The 23,515-nt window shown below is 34.4% G+C and overlaps 2 protein-coding genes across 2 annotated transcripts; both read right to left on the bottom strand.

Moving 5' to 3' along the window:
- Positions 1-4,592: 4,592 nt before the first annotated feature.
- On the bottom strand, positions 4,593-5,003 carry LOC150078760 (histone H3.3 type 1-like). Its single transcript, XM_090383447.1, has one exon. The coding sequence runs from the start codon at positions 5,001-5,003 to the stop codon at positions 4,593-4,595; it is 411 nt and encodes a 136-aa protein (XP_090239573.1).
- A 6,951-nt stretch (positions 5,004-11,954) lies between these two features.
- Positions 11,955-13,820, bottom strand: LOC150078759 (histone H3.3 type 1-like). The gene is made up of 2 exons (XM_090383361.1): positions 13,814-13,820; positions 11,955-12,358 (listed from the first exon to the last, which is right to left on the bottom strand). The coding sequence occupies exons 1-2, from the start codon at positions 13,818-13,820 to the stop codon at positions 11,955-11,957; spliced, it is 411 nt and encodes a 136-aa protein (XP_090239487.1).
- Between the last annotated feature and the right edge of the window lie 9,695 nt (positions 13,821-23,515).

Below are 23,515 nucleotides of genomic sequence, written 5' to 3'. Positions count from 1 at the left end.
TTGTCTTCGTAATCCACAAAAGAGGGGTGAAAGATGTGATATGCAACTACTGATTAGTGAATTTGACTCCAATGATGAGTAAGTAGTCCTGTAAGCAAAATGATTTCGCTGCGAATAACTCTCTGAAACAGATCCCACCTATACTCAAAAGCACTCATATCAGCTGAATGTGATGGCCAGGGAAGAACCATTCTGGCACTCCTTTTTTTCAATTCTCATCCATAAATTGTCTGTCACCTTTTGAATAAATGTGTAATATTGCGGGGTGCAGTAGAGCTGATACAAAATTTAAGTATCGACGGACGTAATCCGTGCCATCAAAACGTTTCCCATACAACGATACTTCCTACAAATGCACATGTTGTTTTAAGAAGGCAAGCAGGTTCCATTGCTTCGTTAGATTCTCCCCACATTCTCTGACTACCATCAGTGCAAAACAAAGTGTATCGTGATTAGTCTGACCACGTGATTTTCTTCCACTGTCTGCTCACAACGTTCTTGGAACCACTGCAAGCGGTTTTTCTGTTTTTCTCTGAAACCAGTGGATTTCGAATAGACAGGCTACCACCGATATGCAATGTTTGTGTTTAGGCCAGAAAGTAAGTTAGACAAATGGAAAATTACATGAAGATGATGTAAATGTAGAAAAGTTATATTGAAAACTATTTTTAATACTCCGAATAAATTTACTGAAGGTGGATTCTTCTCTACCTATTTATTAGAAAGCGCCTTTTAAATGAATCGAAATGTGGTGCTAGTTGATTGGGTATTTTATTTCTAAGTAACTGGGATTACAAAGAATTAGAAACACATAATAATTTCGTGATGTCAAAGCTACTCTCATGGAAATTTAAGCCAACCACCGAATCATTTCCGTTTTGATTTCTCGTTTTCCAATTTCAATGAATTATCAAATTTGAAAACAAATTATTGACACGAAGGGTAACAAATATTAAAACCTTGGACGCTTCATTATTTAGATATAACAAATTTTTATGACGTTCATGAAAGGGCTGTTTGGGTGACTTATAATTAGAAGTAAAGCATTAACAAAACGTTAGCTATTGAAATATCTTTATTGATACACATCATTATTCTGCTTTGGAAATTTTGTTTGTGTTTTATTCCGGTTCGTAAGCGATCAATGCTCGGGTAGAGGATTTAATCCTGGTATTAAGGAGTATTAAATAATTTCAATTAATCTTTATGGATCCCAACTAAGAAAACCATTGAATATTCCATTGAAACAAAATAATATTCCAGGCATATAAAATAACTGTTAAACTTAACTTTTCGTCATCGAATACCAGGACACTGCTTATGGTATGAAGAAATGTCCTCAATATGCTGAAGAAAGTGCTTTTTTTGGGTAAGTTATAAACTCTAATAACAGGATGATAAATACGTAGAAATAGAGATTTAAAAGAAAGTTATTTTAGAGAAGAAAATGAGTTCATACAAATCGCATATTCAGAGTAGATGAATTGGTGAAATGGCCAAAAGAGCAGAAAGGATAAACACGTGGAAAAAAAGTGAATGAAATTAAAAATTTCATTCACTTTTAAATGTTTTTCATTCACTTCATTCAAAAGTTTCATGGTTTCATTGTAACAAGATATAAAATAATCACTTCAAGAAAGAAAACCAACATTTTGTTTTTTCCCAGAAGGTGATGTAGCAGATGAAAGGGAATTCCGAAAACAAATGAAGAATTTGTTAGTGAAATTAATGAATTCCTTTCAGAAACACAACAAAAAATAAAGTTTCGAACAGTGATCAGAGTAGTAAATGCAGAGAGAGAAAACAAAATTATATTTCCTTCCCGGAAAGAGATACAAAGCTAGTCCGAAAATCATGGAGCAAATTAAAATATATCTTCCCAGATTCAAACTTCCTCGCGTCAAATCACATAAATATTAAATTTTTAAGCGTTTGAAAAATAAATTTGTTTTTCCCCTTAAATATGTTAATAGTAGAAACTGATTGAAGAAATTAGTTTGTCCAATCCTTCAGTAAACACGGGCATTCCCAGACTAAAATCTTTTAGGAACATCAGATGTTTTAATAATTATAGCACAACTTTCTGAAATTCTGACTTATGTATTCAATTAACCACGGATAAAATATTTTCATTTTCAAGTCACTATATCTATTCAACATCGAGAAGGTAAAATGAACATAATCTGATAAGTCGCAAAATAAAAAAAATTCTCAGAATAAAAACAAAACAATATTTATTTTTAGAATTAAATATATAATCCTGTTTTCATAGAGTGTAATTATGAAATATCCCATTCCATAGACAGATGCGAGGAGGCTGCGTTTCTGGTGATCAGGTTATCGAATGATACTCAACGATCTACAGTTCCTCAGAAGGATCTTGAATTTTATGACGATCTCTTTAACTTCCCCAATGGGATGGTGAAACCAAATGCAGCCTTTTCTACAATAATAAGAACCGTATTAATCTGCATGTCGTGTTTGTTTGAGGGGTTGGTGTACGTTTTTATTTGATAAAAGTGCCTGGGCTATAATTATGAGCAGAAAATGCCAGTGAAATGTTTATTCAGAAAACTAACTTTTCTGTTATTTACTGGATTGGTAAATTTTAGAAGGGATGGACAATTGCATTGGTTTTTTCCCTTTGCTGACTCGATATGAACTAGTTCCTTGCCTCATTTTCTACTATTAACATATTTGCAATTTGGAGCAATTTGAGTGCATCAGAAACATAACGTTTCATCCTGAATTATTTCTGTTATTAGAATTTATAAATTACCCAACTCACTTTCATCCTCATATCGAGGACATTTCTTTTTACAATGAGTTTCAAGGTATTTCATAATGTTTTAACAACCATGTGAAAAAAGGAGAATTTGAAATGTCCTTTGTGACAAAGAGCATTCCGTTGGGTTTGAATGAAGCCACATCGTACACCTCTGTGTGCCTTTCTACTTTTTTACACGATTAGAAAGGAATTTATGAAAACAGTTCTTTTAATTGGCAGACTGGCTTTGCAAAATACATAATACATGAAATCCATGGGTATATCAGCGTTGCAAGATGATCCGTGTACTAATGTTTCCAGAAACACATACGAAGCTCTAGTTATAGTGGAAATTCTCTGTTCCCTATAAAGTGAAAGAAAGAAAGGATGATGAACTTTTAGTCTCTCCATGGAAATGACACTTTCCACCTTAACCAGGAGATTTCCTCAGTGCCCATCTACTGCTTGCAACATAATGAAACCCGCGGATAAAACAGAAAACACTTCAAGTTAAAATGTTTACATCGATGAGGTTTTCACATTTTTTGGTAAACTTGGAGAATTTAATAAGAAAAATGTTAAAATTTCCACATAGGTAGCAACTTTCTTTGTACATTCAAAACATTAAACTTAATGCACATATCCATAGTCAAAGAGTTATAAGACAACAGATTACTTCTCGTTTTCCTTTTAACATAAAAAAATCTGAAATCTTGCCGAAGTTTGCTGAATCGGAGCGTGGAACCATGACATGTGTATGTAATTCTGAAATTCTGAAAAGTTGCATCGTTTCTCTATAGAAACGATGCAACTTTTCAGAACATAAAAATTGTCAGTGAGAGAAAATAAACTGTTTTCTCTTGAAAAAAGAAAACAAATTTCCATGATGCTCAGTTCGGTGTGTCTGATGAACTTCCTATGCTGTGCACTCTCTCATATTGGGAATAAAATACATTGAAAAGGTTTATCTTTTTTCGTTTCTATCTATTTGGAGTCGAATTTAATTCTAATGTGATTCTTTTCATGTGTTTTTTGTGAAAAACGCTGAATATCACCTAACTAAATCCTTAGACAACTGCTAGGAGTTCTGGTTGAGGTGTTTCAGCAAACTCAATGATTATGGGATTCATTTTCTTGGTTAGACTGCGCGTTTGACATAAATATAAAATATGTTTTTCATAAATTCAAACTGAGGAAGGATGGTTGCACAACCGATGTGTGGAAGTTTGGGTACAGTCAACGGGTGATTGACTGCAGAGCAAATCCATTTGTTGTTTTAAAATTGGATATTTTGAATAAATGAAATGGAGGGAAGGGATAGATGAAAGGTTTTTTTTTTTTGCTGATGCTGTATAACATTGACGTCATCAATATTGTAAACGTTTTGAAGATTTATGGGAAAGGTTTCGTATCTCGAAATCCATAATTATAACTTCCACATACTTTTATTTATTATCATTCATTGAGAAAGATATTGTATAAAAATTTGCGTTTTATACCATTATGTTTAATTATAGTAAGCCTGTGATGATCGCGAGTTTATACAGACTGGTTTAGACAATTTTTGTCAAATATTTCATTCTCATTGTCAAAATGTCCCATTTGACATTTTTTGTAATCTGTTTAATATATTCACTGCGCGGTTTCTTCTTTAAAAAAATAGTTTTTGCCTTTTTGCAATTGGAATATGTTACTAAATATTAAGAAATATCAAAGAGAGTAAGAATAAAACAACCAATTAGAATATAAATGATTTAGAAACGTACGTTCAGCTAATCCCTTTATCAGGATATGGTGGCCCTGAAAAGGGCCATTTTTTCTTCGTTTAAGCACGTTCTCCTCGAATCCGTCTAGCCAGATGAATATCTTTAGGCGTGATGGTTACCCTCTTGCCATGCATTGAACACAAGTTGGTGTCTTCGAACAACCCCACTAAGTAAGCTTCGCTGGCTTCTTGTAGGGCATCGATGGCAGCACACTGGAAACGAAGATCCGTTTTGTATTCCTGGGCAATCTCAAGAACGAGGCGCTGAAATTGAACCTTTCTGATTAGAAGATCCGTTGATTTCTGGTAACGACGAATTTCTCTAAGAGTAACTGGCCCTGGTCTGTAACAATGGGGTTTCTTCACTCCAGGTGTAGTAGGGGGATACCTGCGAGCCGCTTTCGTCGCTATCTCCTTCCTTGGGGCCTTTCCTCCTGTGGACATACGTGCGGTTTGCTTAGTACGAGCCATAGCGATGTAACGGTCCCGGAACTTCTAAAACCAAAGTGAATTGAAGGTAGCAAAATCAGATCTATTTATACGCGATAAAGAAGTCACCTCTTCCAAAGCTTGATGGGAAGATTAAACGCCGTGAGTGGTGATTGGTCTATAGTATCGTAGCAAGTCAGGACTCCAGAGAGTACCACATGACATCATATAAAAATTTTTGCAACTTATTATGAAAACTGGATTATATTTTTGTGACAGTACTTTAGAACAACAGTTTTCTTTTGATGTTTGTTAAACATTGGATAATTATTCTCTATGACTATTACGTTATATATTTAATTCTGAAAAACTATTTTGTTTTGCAAGTTACCTGATTTTTATGTTCATTTTATCTTCGAAATTTTGGGAACATACACATATTTTCCCTGTGGTTAACTGAATACTATACGTATCAATATATGCGTTCATTTTGAGGTTGATTTTTTGTTTGACTGAAAAAAAGTCTGAATTTCAGTATATTTTGTATTGACAATTTAAAGTGCGACTTACATCCAGTATTACCCAATATGGTTTATAAATTTCAAAACGGTTTTCGTCATGTATTACATAACCATTATCCCACCTTAATCTAACAGATTTGTGTTATTTTAATGGTAGTATGATACATGTGATAATGTATTATATAATACAACAATTATCCTTTAATTAAGATGAAATATTTACTATTCTTCAAAAATTAGAAATATTTTCATTCTTTAAAAATATTGTTTTTGATAATCCTGCATGACGAATTGAAAAACAAATCATTTTAAATCTACAAGAACATCGTTATTGCTCAAGATATGTCGTTTTAGCAGAGAGTATCTCTTAAATTTTCAGCTAAGAATGAATTGTTTTATTTCTAATTTGTGAATTACGCTAATTAATATCGATTTTACTACTTGAAAATTTTTGTTAATTTTAATTTCAGGGTGTCCGATTTTTAATTATAATTTTTTTTTAATGAAATAGAAGTTCGTTCAAAGAAAATAAATCGAAAAGAATAAATTAATTAGTAATAATGGAATGTGGTGTTTAATTATAAAAAGACTTGCACGTTTACAGAATCCCTCTATCATGAATTGGGCCCTAAAAAGGGCCATTTTTTGAAAGCAAGTATCTTCGTTGTGTTTAAACACGGTCTCCGCGAATACGTCTCGCCACCTGGATATCTTCCAGCTTGATCCTTGCACGGTTGGAATGCTCAGATGTTTTCTGGAAAAGACGAAGAAACTTCACAACTTTGGGTAAGTGATAAACAATTCCCTGGAAAGTTTCGATTCTGGATTTAGGATACTGTCAAATTAGCCGAAGCGCAGCAGCACTTGGCCTGAAACGTTGAGAAGCAGGTTTTGGAGCAGTTGTGCTAATTGTTTTTTGGGCCTTCCATCTATAACGCTTCCCCTGTTTTTGTTTTAATCCGGTTTAGAGTGTTCAAAGCTCACATACAGGATTTAATAATGATATTCAAGAATCTGAAATAATCGTTATGGCCCTCCAGCAAAGAAAACAACTTAATTGGGCTCCATTTTTGAAATTATAATTTCTGTTGATTAAAGTAACCGTTAAAGCTCACTTATCGGAACTGGAGTTATGTATTCTGAATTGCTGAAGAAAGGCTTCATTTTAAATGAAAGAAGGTTTCATTGAAATTATTTAAATCCATCCTTGTATTTTTCGATAATATGCAAATTCTATTCATTACTTCCAAGCTCTCCCATTTATTAACCTGTCAGCAGTTATATGAAAATTAATCTGGCGCTTTTGAAAATTTCCTCTTTTCCCTAAATTTTAAGTTACCAAAGGTCATTTCAACCTCTTTGGGCACTTGCTTCTAAAAACATTACGAAATAACTTCAAGGATTATATGAAGTACTCAATATGAGGAAGTAAGGGCTTTGGGTAAGGTATGATTTCTTATAACACCTGCAAAACAGTACACAATGTTGTGTTCCTGATATACTTTAATTGCTTATGTGCAAAGCGAATGATATTTCTGTGATAAATTCATAGAAATACAGATTTAAAAAATTATTTTACAGAAGAAGATGAATTCAGTAAAATGAGAAATCAAGTGAATGCATTGGTAAAGTGGTCAAAAGAGGTCAGGAAGGGTAAATAACTGGAAGCAAAATTAAAAATTATTTTTGGCACTGTTGTTTAATTCTCTTCTGAAATCGGTTTGACGGTTTATAACTGTAGTCAACAACCGGACCATTAAAATAGGACCGAAAGAAGTTCGTGCGATTTCAAATATCACTTTTGTGTAGAATTTTCATGGACAGATTGAAACAAAACTATGAATTCACTTCAAGAAAGTTAACCAATTTGTTTTGTTCGAGAAAGTCATCGAGCAGATCAGAAAGAATACGGGAAACTGGTGAAGAATTTGTTAGACAAATTAATGAATTCCTTTCAGAAAAATGTTGCAAATGTTGATCAAAGGAGTGAAGGAAGTGGGGAAAACAAAATTTATGTTTGCTTCGAGGAAACAGGAAGCAAATCTGAATCCCAGTAAAAAATATTCGACTATTTTCCCCAATAAATACTGTACCTAATCACTTGGTCTAACGAACCTTCAAAGAAATGTTATTTAGCAATCACAGTATTGAACCAATTGGGTGACCGGGAAGAAGTTTCACCTCCAGTGGAGTAAAATTCCCATTCAGCAAAAATATGAATTTTTATTTTGACATTGCGACGTTGCATGAAGATCAGCATTGGAGGCTCGAATGAGTTATTGGAAAAATGGTGGAATTATGTGATTTATACTCATGCAACGAGAACCCAAAGACGAATAAGACCATTATAATAATTAAATGTTGGAGGTTGAACTGTAATTACTGTCAGTAATGTGGTTTTTGTGAACTGAGTATTACCATGTAAATGTTAATTAATAAATATTTCCTATTTTATTTTCTCATTATCTCTTATTGTAGTATTCACAAATATACAGAGTTGTTTGAAACATATCCATGTGTTGTAAATATTAAATAATAATATTCATCCCTCTAAATTTTCATTGGAACCTCCCTTATAAAGTTATAAAATTCAGGGTTAAGGCAAAAGAAAATAAAAGCGCGAAATTGAGAATAAATACGATTTTTAAAAAGAAAATACTACTGCGATTAAAATAAGAAATTAAACATTTTCGAACTAGATAATATTGCCCACCACGGGGAAGAAACTTGCACTGCTGTTCAACAAGAAATATCGGCTTTTTCTTCAATAAAAGCTTTAATCACTGCACCTGAAAAAAAAAATAGAATTCAGTGACACATCGATTAAGAGCATAGGAACGGTGAATATATCCCCTCTTCTTGAAATATTAATTCAAAAAGGAATAACAGTGATAATATTTTATAAAAGGATGAATATTATAAATATGAAAAGGCAAGAAATGATTTGTGTTTTTAACCTCCCCATGAAATTAGCAAAAACTGATCCCCTGTCATTACGGGGGGAATTCAACACAAATTTGAAACCCCAAAGAAATCGGCCGATTATTTAGTTGAAAATGATATTGCGAAAAAAAAGGACTTTTCTTCCTTGCACGTTTGAAAGAAAGATTAAATAATTGCAGAAGTATATTTAATTTGTTTCTTCACTAAAAATACTGAAGTTAAAACGTGGGGCCTGTTTCGTTTTATTACATAATAAAAGGAATATTTGTTCCACTGATATTTTTTTTTCCTCTGACGGTTTTCCCACTGATATTTTTTTCCTCTTACTGGAATATCTACTCCGAAAATAATGGAGAAAATTAATAAAAACATTCCCAGACGCAAACTTCCTAGGGTAAAATGATATGAGCACGTATTAACTCTCTTTCACCAAAATGGGCATTATCAAGAGCATTAAATTTTTACTGTTTGAAAAAGTAAAATTTCCCTTAAATATAGTAGAAACTGAATCAAGGAAGCTACGTTATATCGCGTCAGCAATGAAAAAATCCAAAACATTTCTACATCTCTTCTATAATTTTTCACATCCTTCAGTAAAGAAAGGCATTTTGAGACCGAAAACAGAAAGGGACGTCGGGGAATACTCTGTTAATAATAACAATAGCCCAACTTCCTCAAATTCAGAAAGACAAAAGTAAACCAATCCCTAAAATGAGCGCCATTTTCTTAATTCCAAAGGGATCAAATTTTGGGCGAACGTTTGGCAGAGGGAAAGGTGCATAAAACTGTTGAGGAATTTGATGAATGTAGAGCAGCTGTATTTGAAATGAAGAAATAAAAACCTATATAAGATGATTGGAAAGATTTCTAACTTTAAGAGCAAATATCATTGAGAATTTTGTCTTACATCGCACCAAGTTTATGTTTCAGAAATACCAAAAGAAATCGCACCATCCTCTCTTGTGCCAATTATTGAGAAAAAAGTAAGACGATAGCAACAATGATTTAGGCAGCAATATATTGGTAGTCTTTCTATTCTACCATCATGCCGTACGGGCGAAATACAGCCACTGAGGATGTTGGTTTGTTCATTCGTGATATTCTGAATGAACAGGTTCAACTCACTGTTTTCCAATAAACAATACCACACTTGATGATGATATTCTCCAATACACTCAGCTAGTTGTGTCAAATCTTGGTTTGCGAATGATAAAATTGGAGCCAAGCGTTTCCCATGATCTCCCAGTGGGTAACAATAGGATCCATATTAATTTGCTTGTCGTGTTCATTTGAGGGGTTGGTGCACTTTTTCTATTGACAAAAATACCTGTGCTATAATTATGAATAGAAAATGCCCGTGAAATGTTTATTCAGAAAACTAACCTTTGTGTCATTTACTGAAGGATTGGTAAATTTTATAAGGGATGGACAACTACATTTTGGTTTTTTTCCTTTGCTGACGCGATATGAACTAGTTCCTTGACTCATTTTCTACTATTAACATATTTAACAGGAAAACAAATTGTTTACTTCGAATTCTTTCTTTGTTTTCTTTTGTCCAGAAATTCATTTTATCTTTTAGAATACTTGTTTTATCCTTTAAATCCGTATTTCTATGAATTATTCCAGAAATATATCCAATTCACACAGTAGCAACTGGAGTGCATCAGAAACATAACGTATCATCCTGTATTACTTCTGTTATTAGAATTTATAAATTACCCAACCCGCTTTCATCCTCATATCGAAGACATTTCTTTTTACAATGAGTTTCAAGGTATTTGATAATGTTTCAACAAACATGTGTAAAAAAGAAGAATTTGATATGCCCTTTGTGAAAACGAGCATACATTTTGGTTTTAAAGTAGCTACATCGTACGTACCCCTCTGTGTGTCTTTCTACTTTTTTTAGATGGTTAGAAAGTAATTTAGTTTCCACCACGGAATTTACGAAAAAAGTTCTTTTACATGAAGATTGCCTTTGCAAAATACATGGGTGTACCAGCGTTGCAAGTTAGCTCATGTACTAATGTTTCCAGAAACAAATGCGAACCTCTAACTATGGTGAAACGTCTCTGTTCCATATATGGTGAAAGAAATAAAGGATGATGAACTTTTAGTCTCTCCATGGAAATGACACTTTCTACCTTCACCAGGAGATTTCCTCGGTGACCATCTACTGCTTGCAACATAATGAAACCCTACGGATAAAACAGAAAACACTTCAAATTAAAATTTTTACATCCGATGACCTTTTCACATTTTTTGGTAAACTTGGAGAATATAATTAGAAAAATTTTCAAATTTCCACATGGGTACCAACTTCCTTTGTACATTCAAAACATTAAACTTCACACACATTTTCATACTCAAAGATTTATAAGACAACAGATTACTTCTCTTTTCCATTTTAACATTAAAATATCTGAAATCTTGCCTACGTTTGCTGAATCGGAACGTGGAACCATGACATGTGTATGTAATTCTCTATAGAAACGATGCAACTTTTCTGAACATAAAAATTGTCAGTGAGAGAAAAGAAACTGTCATGTCTTGAAAAAAAGAAAACAATTTTCCCCGATGTTCAGTTCGGTGTGTCCGATGAACTTGCCATTCTGTTCACTCTCTCATATTGGGAATAAAATACATTGAAAAGGTTTATCTTTTTTCGTTTCTATCTTTTCGGAGTGGAGTTTAATTTTAATGTGGATTGTATGCATGTGTTTTTGTGAAAAACGCTGAATATCACCTAACGAAATCATTAGACAACTGCTAGGAGATCTGGTTGAAGTGTTTCAGCAAACTCAATGATAATGGGATTCTTTCTCTTGGTCAGACTGTCCGGTTGACATAAACATAACAAGTTTGTCATAAATGCAAACTGAGGAAGGAATGTTGCACAACCGAGGTGTGGAAGGTTGCCTATAGTCAACGGGTGGTTGACTGCAGAGAAAACCCAGCTGTTATTCTGTAAACGGATAATTGGAATAAATGCAATGGAGGGAACGGATAGTTGAAACTGATGCTATATAATCTTTCTTTCCAGTAATACTAATAAGATTGACGTCATCAATATTTTAAAGGTTTTGAAGATTTATGGGAAAGGTTTCTTATATCGAAATCCATAATTATAACTTCCACATTCTTTTATTTATTATCACTCATTAAGAAATATTTTGTATAAAAATTTGCGTTTTATACCATTGTGCTTAATTATAGGTAGCCTGAGATGATCGCGAGTTTATACAGACTGGTTTCGAATATTTTTGTCAAATATTTCATTCTCATTCTCAAAATATCCTATTTAACAATTTTTGTAATATATTCAATATATTCACTGCGTCGTTTCTTCTTAAAAAACTACTTTTTGCCTGTTTGGCAATTGAAATAGGTTATTAAATATTAAGAAATATCAAAGAGAGTAAGAATAAAAGAACCGATTAGAATATAAATATTATATAGAAACGTACGTTCAGATAATCTCTTTATCAGGATATGGTGGCCCTGAAAAGGGCCATTTTTTCTTGGTTTAAGCACGTTCTCCTCGAATCCATCTAGCCAGATGAATATCTTTAAGCGTGATGGTTACCCTCTTGCCATGGATTGCACACAAGTTGGTGTCTTCGAACAACCCCACTAAGTAAGCTTCGCTGGCTTCTTGTAGGGCATCGATGGCAGCACACTGGAAGCGAAGATCAGTTTTGTATTGCTGGGCAATTTCACAAACGAGGCGCTGAAATTTAACCTTTTTAATTAGAAGATCCGTTGATTTCTGGTAACGAAGAATTTCTCGAAGAGTAACGGGCCCTGGTCGGTAACGATGGGGTTTCTTCACTCCAGCTGTAGTAGGGGCACTCTTGCGAGCAGCTTTCGTCGATATCTCCTTCCTTGGGGCCTTTCCTCCTGTGGACATACGTGCGGTTTGCTTAGTACCTCCATAACGATGTAACAGTCGTGGAACTTCTAAAACCAAAGTGAATTGAAGGTAACAAATTCAGATATATTTATACGCGATAAACAAGTCACCTCTTCCAAAGCTTGGTGTGAAGATTTAACGTCGTGAGTGCTGATTGGTCAATACTACTGTAGCCAGTCATGACTCCAGGGAGTACCACATGACATCATACAAGCTTGTTGCACATTATGTAAACTGGATTATATGTTTGTGACAGTATTCTAAAACTAGAGTTTTCATGTGATATTTGTTAAACATTGGATAATTATCCTCTATGACCATAACATTATATTTTTAATTCTGAAAATAAATAATGTTTATTTTTTTATTCAGAAAAATTATTTTGTTTTGCAAGTTACCTGATTTTTATGTTAATTTTATCTTCTAAATTTTGGGAAGATATATGTGACATGAACATACAAATATTTTCCCTGTGGTTAACTGAATACTATGCGGATCAATCTGTGCGTTCATTTTGAGGTTTATTTTTTGTTTGACTGAAAAAAAGCCTGAATTTTAATATATTTTATAATGCCAATTTAAAATGCGACTTACATATTACCATCTTATGAAATACGTTTCACCCGATATGGAATATAAATTCAAAAACGGTTTTCATTATGTATTATATAACCATTAGCCCACCTTAATATAACAGGTTTGTGTTATTTAAATGGTTGTAAAATACATTTGATAATGTATTATATTATACAACAATTTCCTTTAATTAAAATGAAATATTTTACTATTCTTCCAAAATTAGAAATATTTTCTTTCTTTAAAAATATTGTTTTTGATAATCCTGCAAGACGAATTGAAAAAGAAATCATTTTAAATCTACAGGAACATCGTCATTCCTCCATATATGTCGTTTTAAGATTTTACTTCTTAAAAATTTTTGCTTATTTTAATTTAGGGTGTACGATTTTTAAGTTAGTTTTTTAAACGGAATAGAAGTTAATTCAAAGAAAGTAAATCGAAAAGAATAAATGATTAATATTAATGGAATTTTTAGGTGTTAAGGAATTTGATTAATGATAAAAATACGTGCACGTTTAAGGAATCCCTTTATCGTGAATTTATGGCCCTAAAATGGGCCGTTTATTTGAATGCAGGTATCTTCGTTGCGTTTAAACATGGTCTCCGCGAATACGTCTCGCCAACTGGATAGCTTCAGGCTTGACCCTTGCACGGGTGGAATGCTTAGAATTTTTTGGAAAAGACGAATAAACTTTAACACTCTGGTAAGTGATAAACAATACCCTGGAAAGTTTCAATTCTGGATGTAGGATACTGTCGAATTAGCCGAAGTGCAGCAGCACTTGTTCTGAAACGATGAGGAGCACTTTTTGGAACAGTTGTGGCTAATAGTTTTTCGGGTCTTCTTTCTTGGACGTCTCCTTCTTTAGGTCTAATAGAGGTGCGTTTAATACGAGCCATGATAATTTCAATACAACAGAAATTCTGGAAAAGAAGTGAAGGTGGACAGTTCTCTGGCTATTTATAAGAAACCCACTCTAAACTGTCTTCGAAATCTGGTGCTTGATGATTTCCATTGTGAATTTTAAAGCAATCATTGAATCTTTCTTATTTGATGACCATATGTGGTATTCGTACTATGAACAGGATTAATGCATTTAAGCCTGAAAAAATATATAAGCAAAATATATTAACCACTGTGTTCGAGACTATTCTAAATAGTCTCCAACTAAAATGGAATTGATTCTTAAGATATTAAGAAAGAGCAATCAAAAATTCCTTATTTTAAAATTCCAGAAAGAAAAGTCTCAACAGAAAAAGGTTTTATATAAAAAAGGTGCACGTGGATAGAATAATTAGGTAATTCTTTTAGAAATTTTGAGTACGTTCTAATGGATGTTTGGGTAACATATCTATAACCAAATATAAAGCAGTTAAGAGAATTTTCCACTGAGTTCAAGACTATTCTTACAAGTTATAATCCTCAGCTGGGAGTTCTGATTTTGTTTTAATCCAGTTTTACGTAATCCTACCTCAGATACAAGATTTAATAATGGTATTATGAACTGCGGTTATGCTTTCTGAAGAAAGGTTTCATTGAAATTATTTAAATCCATCCTTGTAATTTTCGATAATATGCATAGTCTTTCCTTATTTCCAAGCTCTCCCATTTATTAACCTGTCAACAGTTATCTGAAAATTAATCTGGGGTATTTGACAATTTCCTCTCTTCCCTAAATTTATAATTACCAAAGATTATTTCAAAATCTTTGTGCGCTTGCTTCTAAAAACATTATTAAATACTTTCAAGGATTTGTATGAAGTTCTCGATATGAGGAAGGAAGGCAGTTGGGTAAGTTATGAATTCTAATAACACCTGACATAAAATACACAAGGTTGTGTTCCTGATACACCTTAATTGCTATTATGCAAAGGGATGATATTTCTATGATAAATTCATAGATTTTCAGATTTCAAAAATTATTTTAAAGAAGAAGATGAATTCAGTAACATGAGAAATCAAGTGGATGCATTGGTAAAGTGGTCGAAAGAGAGCAGCAAAGGTAAATATCTGGAAGCAAAATTAAAAATAATTTTTGGCACTGTTGTTTAATTCTCTTTCGAAATTGGTTTTACTGTTTATAACTGTTGTCAACAACCGGACCATAAAAATAGGACCGAGAGAATTTGATGCGATTTCAAATATCAGTTGCTGTAGAATTTTCATGGACCAATCGAAGCAAAACTATAAATTCACTCCAAGAGAGATAACAAGTTTTTTTGTCCAAGAAGGTGTGCAGCAGTGAAAAAGAATTCGGGAAACTGCCGAAGAATTTGTTAGTGAAACATGAATTCCTTTCAGAAAAATGTTTCAAATATTGATCAAAGGAGCGAAGGAAGAGAGAAAATAACAATCTCAGAAAAATATCCGACTATTTTATATTGTACATAAAACTTGATCTAACAAAAATTTTAAGGAAAGATTCTTTAGCAATCACAGCATTCAATCCAATGAGGTGATCCAATGGAGTAAAATTCTCATTCAACAAAGGTATGAATTTTTAATTTGACATTGCAGGGTTGCATGAAGTTCAGCATTGAAGGCCCGAATGATTAAATGATGTGATTGATACGCATGCAACGAGAAACCAAAGATGAAAAAGATCTTTATAATACTTAAACTTTTGAATATAATTTGTATGATTTGAATATTAAACTGTAATTATTGTCAGTAATGTGGTTCTTGTGAACTGAGTATTAGCGTTAAATAATAAATATTTCCTATTTTGTTTTCTCATTATCTCTTATTGTAGTATTCATAAATATACAAAGTTCTTTGTAACATGTCCATATGTTATAAAACATTCATAAATTCTGAGCACTGCTTTTCAGCTGAATAAGAAAGAATTATCTGAGGAACAAGAAATATCTCATTTTCATTTTCTTCACTACAAGCTATGCCTAATCGTACACCTGTGAAAAAACGAAATGAGTGACGTATGCCATAAGGGCATAGGGACGGTGAATATATCTTATCTTCTTGTAATATTGATTCAAAAAAAATTTAGTGATGATATTTTCTATAACATTTAATATAATTTCAGAAATGATCAATATAATAAATTCGAAAAGGCAAGAATTGATTTGTGTTATAAACTTCCACATGAAATTAGTAAAAGCTGATTCCCCTTTGAATTCGTGGGGAATTCGACACAAAACTGAAGCACCAATGAAATTGGCCGATTATTTAGTTGAAAATGATATTGCGAAAAAATGCACGTTTGTTCCTTGCACGTTTGAAAGAAAGATAAAATAATTGCACATGCAGTAGTATATTTAATTTCTTTTTTCTTAACTATGAAATCCTAAAATTAAAACCTGGGGTCTGTTTCGTTTGATTTCATAACAAAAGGGATTCTTTTCCTATTTCGGCAAATCTAATCCAAAATAATGGATCAAATAGTGGGCAAACATTTGGCACAGTCATCGGTGCCTAAAACTGTTGATTTATTTGACGAATTTACAGCAGCTGTATCTTAAATGACGAAGCAAAAAGCTGTACAAGATCATTGCAGAGAATATCGTACTTTCAGAGCAATTATCTTTCACAATTTTTTCTACATCGCATAAAATTTATGTTTGAAGAATAACAAAAGAAATCGCATCATCCTCTCTTGTGCCAATTGTGAAAAAAGAAGGCCATAGCACCAAAGGTCTGGGCAGCAATATATTGGGATTGCTTCTATCCTATCATCATGCCGTACTGGCGAATTACTGCCACTGATTACCATCATATTCGCAGTCAAAAATATCAGCTCTTATGCAAACATTGTTTCTCTATAAACAATACCATGCTTTAAGATGATAATTTTTCAATACACCAGGCTAGATATTTTAAATCTTGGTGTGTGGAACATAAAACTGGCGCTAAGCATGTCCCATGACCTAAGTTATCACCAGACAAAGAGTATTGAGCTACTGTGGGCACAGTTAGAGAGGAGAGAGAAAGAGAGAATCATGTTTGCTCCGCATTCATAAATTAAAGAGCTACAAACGCTCCTACATGAAAAATTGTCCAGTATTTCTCTGAAAGCAATTAACAGGAATAGCATATAAATTTTGTTCACTCGAAGTAGAGGACTTTGAATAGAAGCATGTAAACTTCATTGATTTCAAGGATTGGATATTGAATGCATCTAGAAGGGTGGTAGTTTGTTGAATAGCAGAACACTTCTTGATTTTGAATATCAATGCTATCTGTACCAGAATGTTCGAGAGACTATAAGATTAAGAAATATTTTAGTTTTTATTATCAGCAGTGATCCATCATATATTAAGGTAAAAGAATCAGAAGAATCGGTGATATAGCGCATTAATGTGGGATTTAGTCAGGGAAATAACTACTTTTCTTGTCGCAAAGGGGATTACCATTAGCTACGATTTGTTAAACTCGTTCAACGTAAATTGAAACTGATGTTTATAACTGAAACTTCCACATTCGTACTGTTCTGAGAAGTAATTATAGAGGCTAAGAAGTTTTCATGCCAACCTGAAATATTGCTCAATGTTTGGATTTCTACTCACACTACGCTTTCCTATCCATCATAGATTCTACATTGGATGCGTAACTTCTGAATATGCGAAAAGGTTTTGAGGACAAGCTTGATCCCAACACCCCTTCTCTATCCTTCCTAAAAACGATGTAAATACCACAGTGAAATCATTCATCAATTTCCAGGCACCAACACGTTTCCCTTAACGCTTTTACTTCAGCAGTAGTTATCCTAACTAGGAATTCACATCAATTTATTTTATTGAAAACACTTCTGATACATCGCTGTAGACACAGCTAAAGACCGGAACTGATATATAGTTCACTACTTTGACACCCCCCCCCCCCCCAAAGATATTCCACATTGTTTCTCCAAGAATTAGCTTCCTGTTCTCTAGAAACATCGCTACCCTTAGAACATCTTACCAATATCAACAATTCGGCAATTAACAACAAATCCTGAGATGTGCCCAAGCATAGCTTTGACCAATATCATCACATAACGTGGATTTTTTAATAACGTGGCTGAGTTAGACCTTCTCAGGCAAGGGTAGCTTTGTTTCCTCTCACGGAAACTCTTGATCCTCTTCAGGTTGCTGAAAAACTGCATCTACATACGCACATGAGGAGTTCTTTAGAGAACTGGAGCCTAAACATTTACCACAGAACACACACAATTCACATACAGATTATATTGAGCAATATCGCCTTTGACGCCGATACTTCTAAAATCCTACAACAACAACAACAATTGTTTAAAAAGTAAACTTTTCCTAGTTTGCAGCAACATTATTTTAAAATAAGAAAATATTTTCGTATTCAAAATGAATATTATTTTGGTTACCCTCATTGCAGTAAGAGAGGCACTATCAGGAGAACACTTGGGCACGCATCATAACAAATTCTTTAATCTTGATGGAAAGTATTGAATGTGTGATACGCGATTCATCAATAGTAAGTTTCTGTTATTTATTTACACCCTCCTTTCCAGCATGAGCAGATTGTAAAGTGCATATCGGTGTGAAGGGAGATCATTCTCCTTTAGAAATTTTAGAAAACAAATTTCTTACTGAAAAAAAAATAAATTTTATTAGCAACGAGAAATTTACATTCCGAATTGCAAGTACAGCGGATCAATGGTACATAAATAATAAAATCAACAGAAACTGTCATCGTTGGCCTCCTTCCAGCTTCACTTCAATAGATTCCTCAGTTGTTCATCTGCGATTCAAGGAAGCTTTCTGGACGAAGCGGTCCTCATTCCGAAAGTCAGTTTGGAAATCCGTCAATCAGCTGATGCCTAAAGGGAGAAAACAAACAGTAATTAGTGAACTGGATCCGTAGACGAGATTGCCCTTACGGAAGGACATCAGGCGAATCAGATGAGTGCACCGTATACCTCCCCCTCCTAACGGGCACCCGTCTGCGGTACTGGGGCCTCCACCTCATCATCGGGATCCACTTCGTCCGTCTGGAATAAGCCCACCCTCCATCCCATTATTACAACACAACAGTTTTTCGATTTCTCGCCTTAACTACCCTCCCCCGATGAGCTCCTTTGATGGACACGTTGGGTTTCCACTACGCAGCACCCCGTGTGGGAACAATGAACGTTCCATCCATCCTCCTAACGGACATCTTCCGTGTAGCAGAGTGCCTGCTCAGTTGGAATCCAACACATCCATCGCTCACCACATTTATACTTCCTAAACAAAAAAGAAGAAAAAGGGTAATTAAACTAATATTACGAAAAAGGTTCTGACTATCATAATATATAGTTTCTAAAAGGTCCTAACTATCTTAAATTATTTGTAAATAGCTAAATATCTGACTAACTGACACTAATGAATATATATTAATTATTTAAATTATCTTAAAATCGGTTTTATCTATCGGGGAGTAATACAATCATATCCCAGTTGAATAAATATCCTCGGGTCGACAGATGGTTGCGATATTACTTTGCAGTCTTTGCTGTTTCCGAACAACCGACATCTCAGCAGAGGTAACTTCCATCCGGGGATATTTGATTTGAATACCGACTTCCCACGGTGCAGTTCCTCTTGAATTAAGAAGATCCTAGCTGGAGGTATCTCGTAGACGGGGTGATGCTTTAAAATTGAAGATCCGAAATTGTTTTCGTGAACTTGAATGTCTAATCCAACCAGCTAAAACGTACGCCAATTTTTCTGATGCTGGAAGTAGTTTAGTGGATATGTCCAATCAATAATATATGATTATGAAGTCATAATCAGTGGATTGTTAAGTTTCCCATTCGTTAGAAGAATGGACAGAAAGTAAGAACAATGAAGACTACTTTAGTGTGGCAATAATGGAATTTAGGACGAATCTTCACTGGAAATTTTAAATTGATAATTAATTATATCGATGACTCCATAATGAATTAAAAATATGTTATTAAAATTCGGGGACGAATTGTAATTGTAATAAGGGAAGTATTCTCCATGGAATCCATGGGCCTTTGCTGGAGGGTCAAAAAAAAAAAAAAAAAAAAAAAAGAACCAAGTAGATACACTGAAAAGACAAATTATATTCATCCCTACTCACACAGATGAGCAGGGATGTGAATTTCTTCAAACTGCCAGCCTCAAAAACCTACGAGGGCAACCTCTTCCAGTGATCAACGACTCGCTGGCTAAATGAAAACTTCGTAAAATGTAATCTAAACCTCAAGACCAATACTTGGAATTTATGACCTGGAATTGTTTAGAACACAGTGTACATGAACGAACAGATTTCGTGCCATACCTCGTTTGTGGGCAACGCGACCCTATCACCCCTTTTGCTATTGGACAAACCCATCGCTTGGCAGGTATATAGGTACACGGCATTCACGGTAGACGGTAAATCGGTGTCAGTATAGATTAACGTTGTGATAAGAATGGCTTTGAAATGGGGATGATACTGGGTTCCCAAAGCATGGGTCACTCTATTGTGGAGGAAGTACAGAAATTGAACTATCCCCGTTCAACAGAGTCAAGAGTGTATCGGAATTATGCCACTTCCGGAATGACGTCTCATTGTGGACACCGGAGTGGGCGGTGAAAGGTGATTGAGGAACAAGGGCATTGACGTCTGTTCCACATTGTCAATATTTTCCTAAATGAAACAGTTCTGGCCTCATCAGCCATCAGTTGTTTTATGTGTTACCTTTCTTTCCGCAGGGTCTGCATAATGAATCCTTACTTCTACAATTGCTGGCATTATGGCCGAATATTTTGGCATTTGTAAAGACCTTGAGAAAGGTGTATCTAACATTGGTTGCATCATCAATTAGTGCCTGGATTGATGTTCCGCAGAGTCACTTCTGCTCATAAAAGCAAGAATTAAATCTTTTGTTGCCCGTTCTTAAACTGAAGCACCTATCTTATCAGTAGCTTCCTTTATAAGAGATCCACTTTATCAATTCCAATGATCTCAACGGTTTCAGCAAAACTCTCAAATGAATTTCCTCGTTGATGCCAACACATATTTGTCTGAAAAATGTTTTATTAGGGTCCCCCAAATTCGAACTTACAAGCCATCATGCATGTCATAACATAAAACTTTAGATTCACTGATAAGCTCATCAAGGTTGTGGCATGATCAACCATCCGACTATTCTTTGGCTGTGAAGGGTCAGCATATATTATTGGCTGTGTCTGGTAAATCAAGACTAGAAGGTATTGGATGGATATACTGAAATCTCCAAATTTTTCCGTTGCTTACCCCCCAACATTTTCCCCAAAACGAAACCTGATAACTGTATTTTTTAATCATAATGTCTTCGTATTGAGGAGTTTAACTTCTTCAAATGTTATTCAATTATATGATAAACTGTTTATATTTTAAACCAATCTGACGTGGACCCATTCCCCTGCTTTTTTCTCCTCTGACAGATAATCCAAACAGCTCAGTCCACATCATTATAGAAAAGCGAATGGGAATTTATGTTGTGTCATGAAAAAATTCAGCTTTTACATCATTCTGATGTGTAAGGTTCCAATTGACACCGGTAAAAAAATTATTATTATATTAGGTTCACCCAGAAAGTCACTTCAAATACCCATATGCATTGTGTTTGTAAATTGCATGTGTTCTCTTGTCGAGTTGCCTATTCTGCTGAACGAAAAACTTGGCTAACTACCCCTGAGACCGACTAATTCGGTCACGCAGAGAAAAAAAAGTCCATAAGAGTCCCCAGCATCATCGACCCAATTCGATCGCGGGCCTTTTCCACCAGGTGACGATACCACCGTATCATATGCGCAGACAATTGACACTAAAATTGCTACAAAAAGAACTCGTTCTACAGAAAAAGTGAAGAAGTCACTTCGTCTAAGGCCGGGAGCTGGCCTGAAACAATGGCAATCTCCAATTTAATGTGGGAATCATTCTAGACCGACTAACATAGGTGTTGCATCACCTATGTTTATTGCATCACACCCATTTCTTCCATCTTATTGCACATTCCTTAATACCATGATTAAATCCTCTACCTGAGCCTTGATCACTTATAAACCCGATTAAAACACAAACAGAAAAATGATTTGCATGAATACAGATGAACTCAGTGGCCAACCTTGGTAGCTGCTTTAGTTCTAGTAATAAGTCAACCAAACAACCATTTCATGAAAGCCATCGAATGCCAACTTGGTTAAAAAAATTGTAAACTATCTAGGTTTACAGAGAGTTTTTCATTTTCACTTTCCTTAAATATTATTTTCCTTTTTGAGAATAACTTTTATTTCATTTGGAGTCGAGCCCTGCAGAACCCAGTGATCATCTTTTTCTGCTTATAAAGTAATGATCTCTTTTAGAAATGATATTTGTGTTCCAGGGTTTATTGCATCAGTCTAGTTTAGAGGTGGACAAGGCTCCTCTTCATAGTCCGAAGGATAAATAATAAATGCCTTCAAGGCGTTAATATTTATTACCCTTAATGTCAATAAGTTGTTTTCAAATTTGATAATTTATTGAAATTGGAAAATGACAAATCAAAAAGAAGTGATTCACATCTAGCCATCAACACTGCTCCAAAAGGAGCTCCTTTCACAGATAAAGTGAAGAAATCACATCATTTCATGCCACGTGCTGAGGTGAAACGATGGGACTCTCCAATTTACTGTGAAAGGAGTCAATTCAAGACGACTAACATTGTGAAAAGGCCCATAAAAATTTCCTCACATCATCAATGGGGCTCGAACGCATGTCAATTCCATCGCGCGCGAAGGTGGGCAAACATGCTACCCACGAAGCTTGTAAGAACAAATAATAACTTATATTTATAACATTAAGAATAATAAAACATTAACAAAACAAAACTTAATTCATTTTTTTCTTTCTGTGCGGAATTTATGTTAATGATGTATCTGTTCCGCATTTCAGCAATAAATGAACTGAATAAAGTTATTGGTTGTTGTAGGATTTTAGGCGCCTTACCTACTGTGGCCATAATCTGAAAATTGAGTATGTTCCGTGGTAACTGCTGAAGATAAGAATGCAGCATACCACAACTGACTTATCACGGTACAATCCACACAGCAAATAGACGCTATTTGTATCCAACCCATCCAAAATTTGATAGGGAGGAAACGGACAGCAGGCAACGACCACAAGGTCATTTCATTGGCAGTGCACAAGAGATTTTTGTAGTCTAAGGGAAAGTCCAGTGGTGACCGTAATGGATAGGAGTTCATTATGAAAAGTATTCAACTGATTTTTCCTGGAAGCTACGGATGAATTTGTTCCAGTGGAGAAGTACCCCATGAAAACATTCCCACGTGCATTAAAAGAGACTTAAGGGTTAATCAAGAAAAAAAACATATGGGACAGTTACACTCTTTTGCGAGATTCTGATTTATACAAGTGTAAAGGTTACAAGGCCGGTGTTAGAATGCGTAAGATTGATGAAAGTTGAATAAGAGGAATTCTTGCAAAGAGAAATAAATATGGAGAGAAAAATTGCTACAGTTCCGGATTGAAGAAAGGGCTAGTAGGGCATTTGTCCGGGTCGCCAAAAAGAGAAGAAAAATGCGGCAAGAAATATACATATCTTTATTAAATAAAGGCTGCAGAACTGGACATTGTTCATCTTATTATT

The sequence above is a fragment of the Mastigoproctus giganteus genome, chromosome 10 (assembly GCF_048544385.1).
Source record: "Mastigoproctus giganteus isolate SK-2022 chromosome 10, ASM4854438v1, whole genome shotgun sequence".
Lineage (NCBI taxonomy): Eukaryota > Metazoa > Arthropoda > Arachnida > Uropygi > Thelyphonidae > Mastigoproctus > Mastigoproctus giganteus.
Note: the sequence above shows the minus strand (reverse complement) of the source record. Positions and strands in the feature narration are given on the sequence as shown.

Excerpts from the sequence above, each read along its gene's own strand:
- LOC150078760 (XM_090383447.1), bottom strand. The coding sequence starts at position 5,003 with ATGGCTCGTACTAAGCAAACCGCACGTATGTCCACAGGAGGAAAGGCC.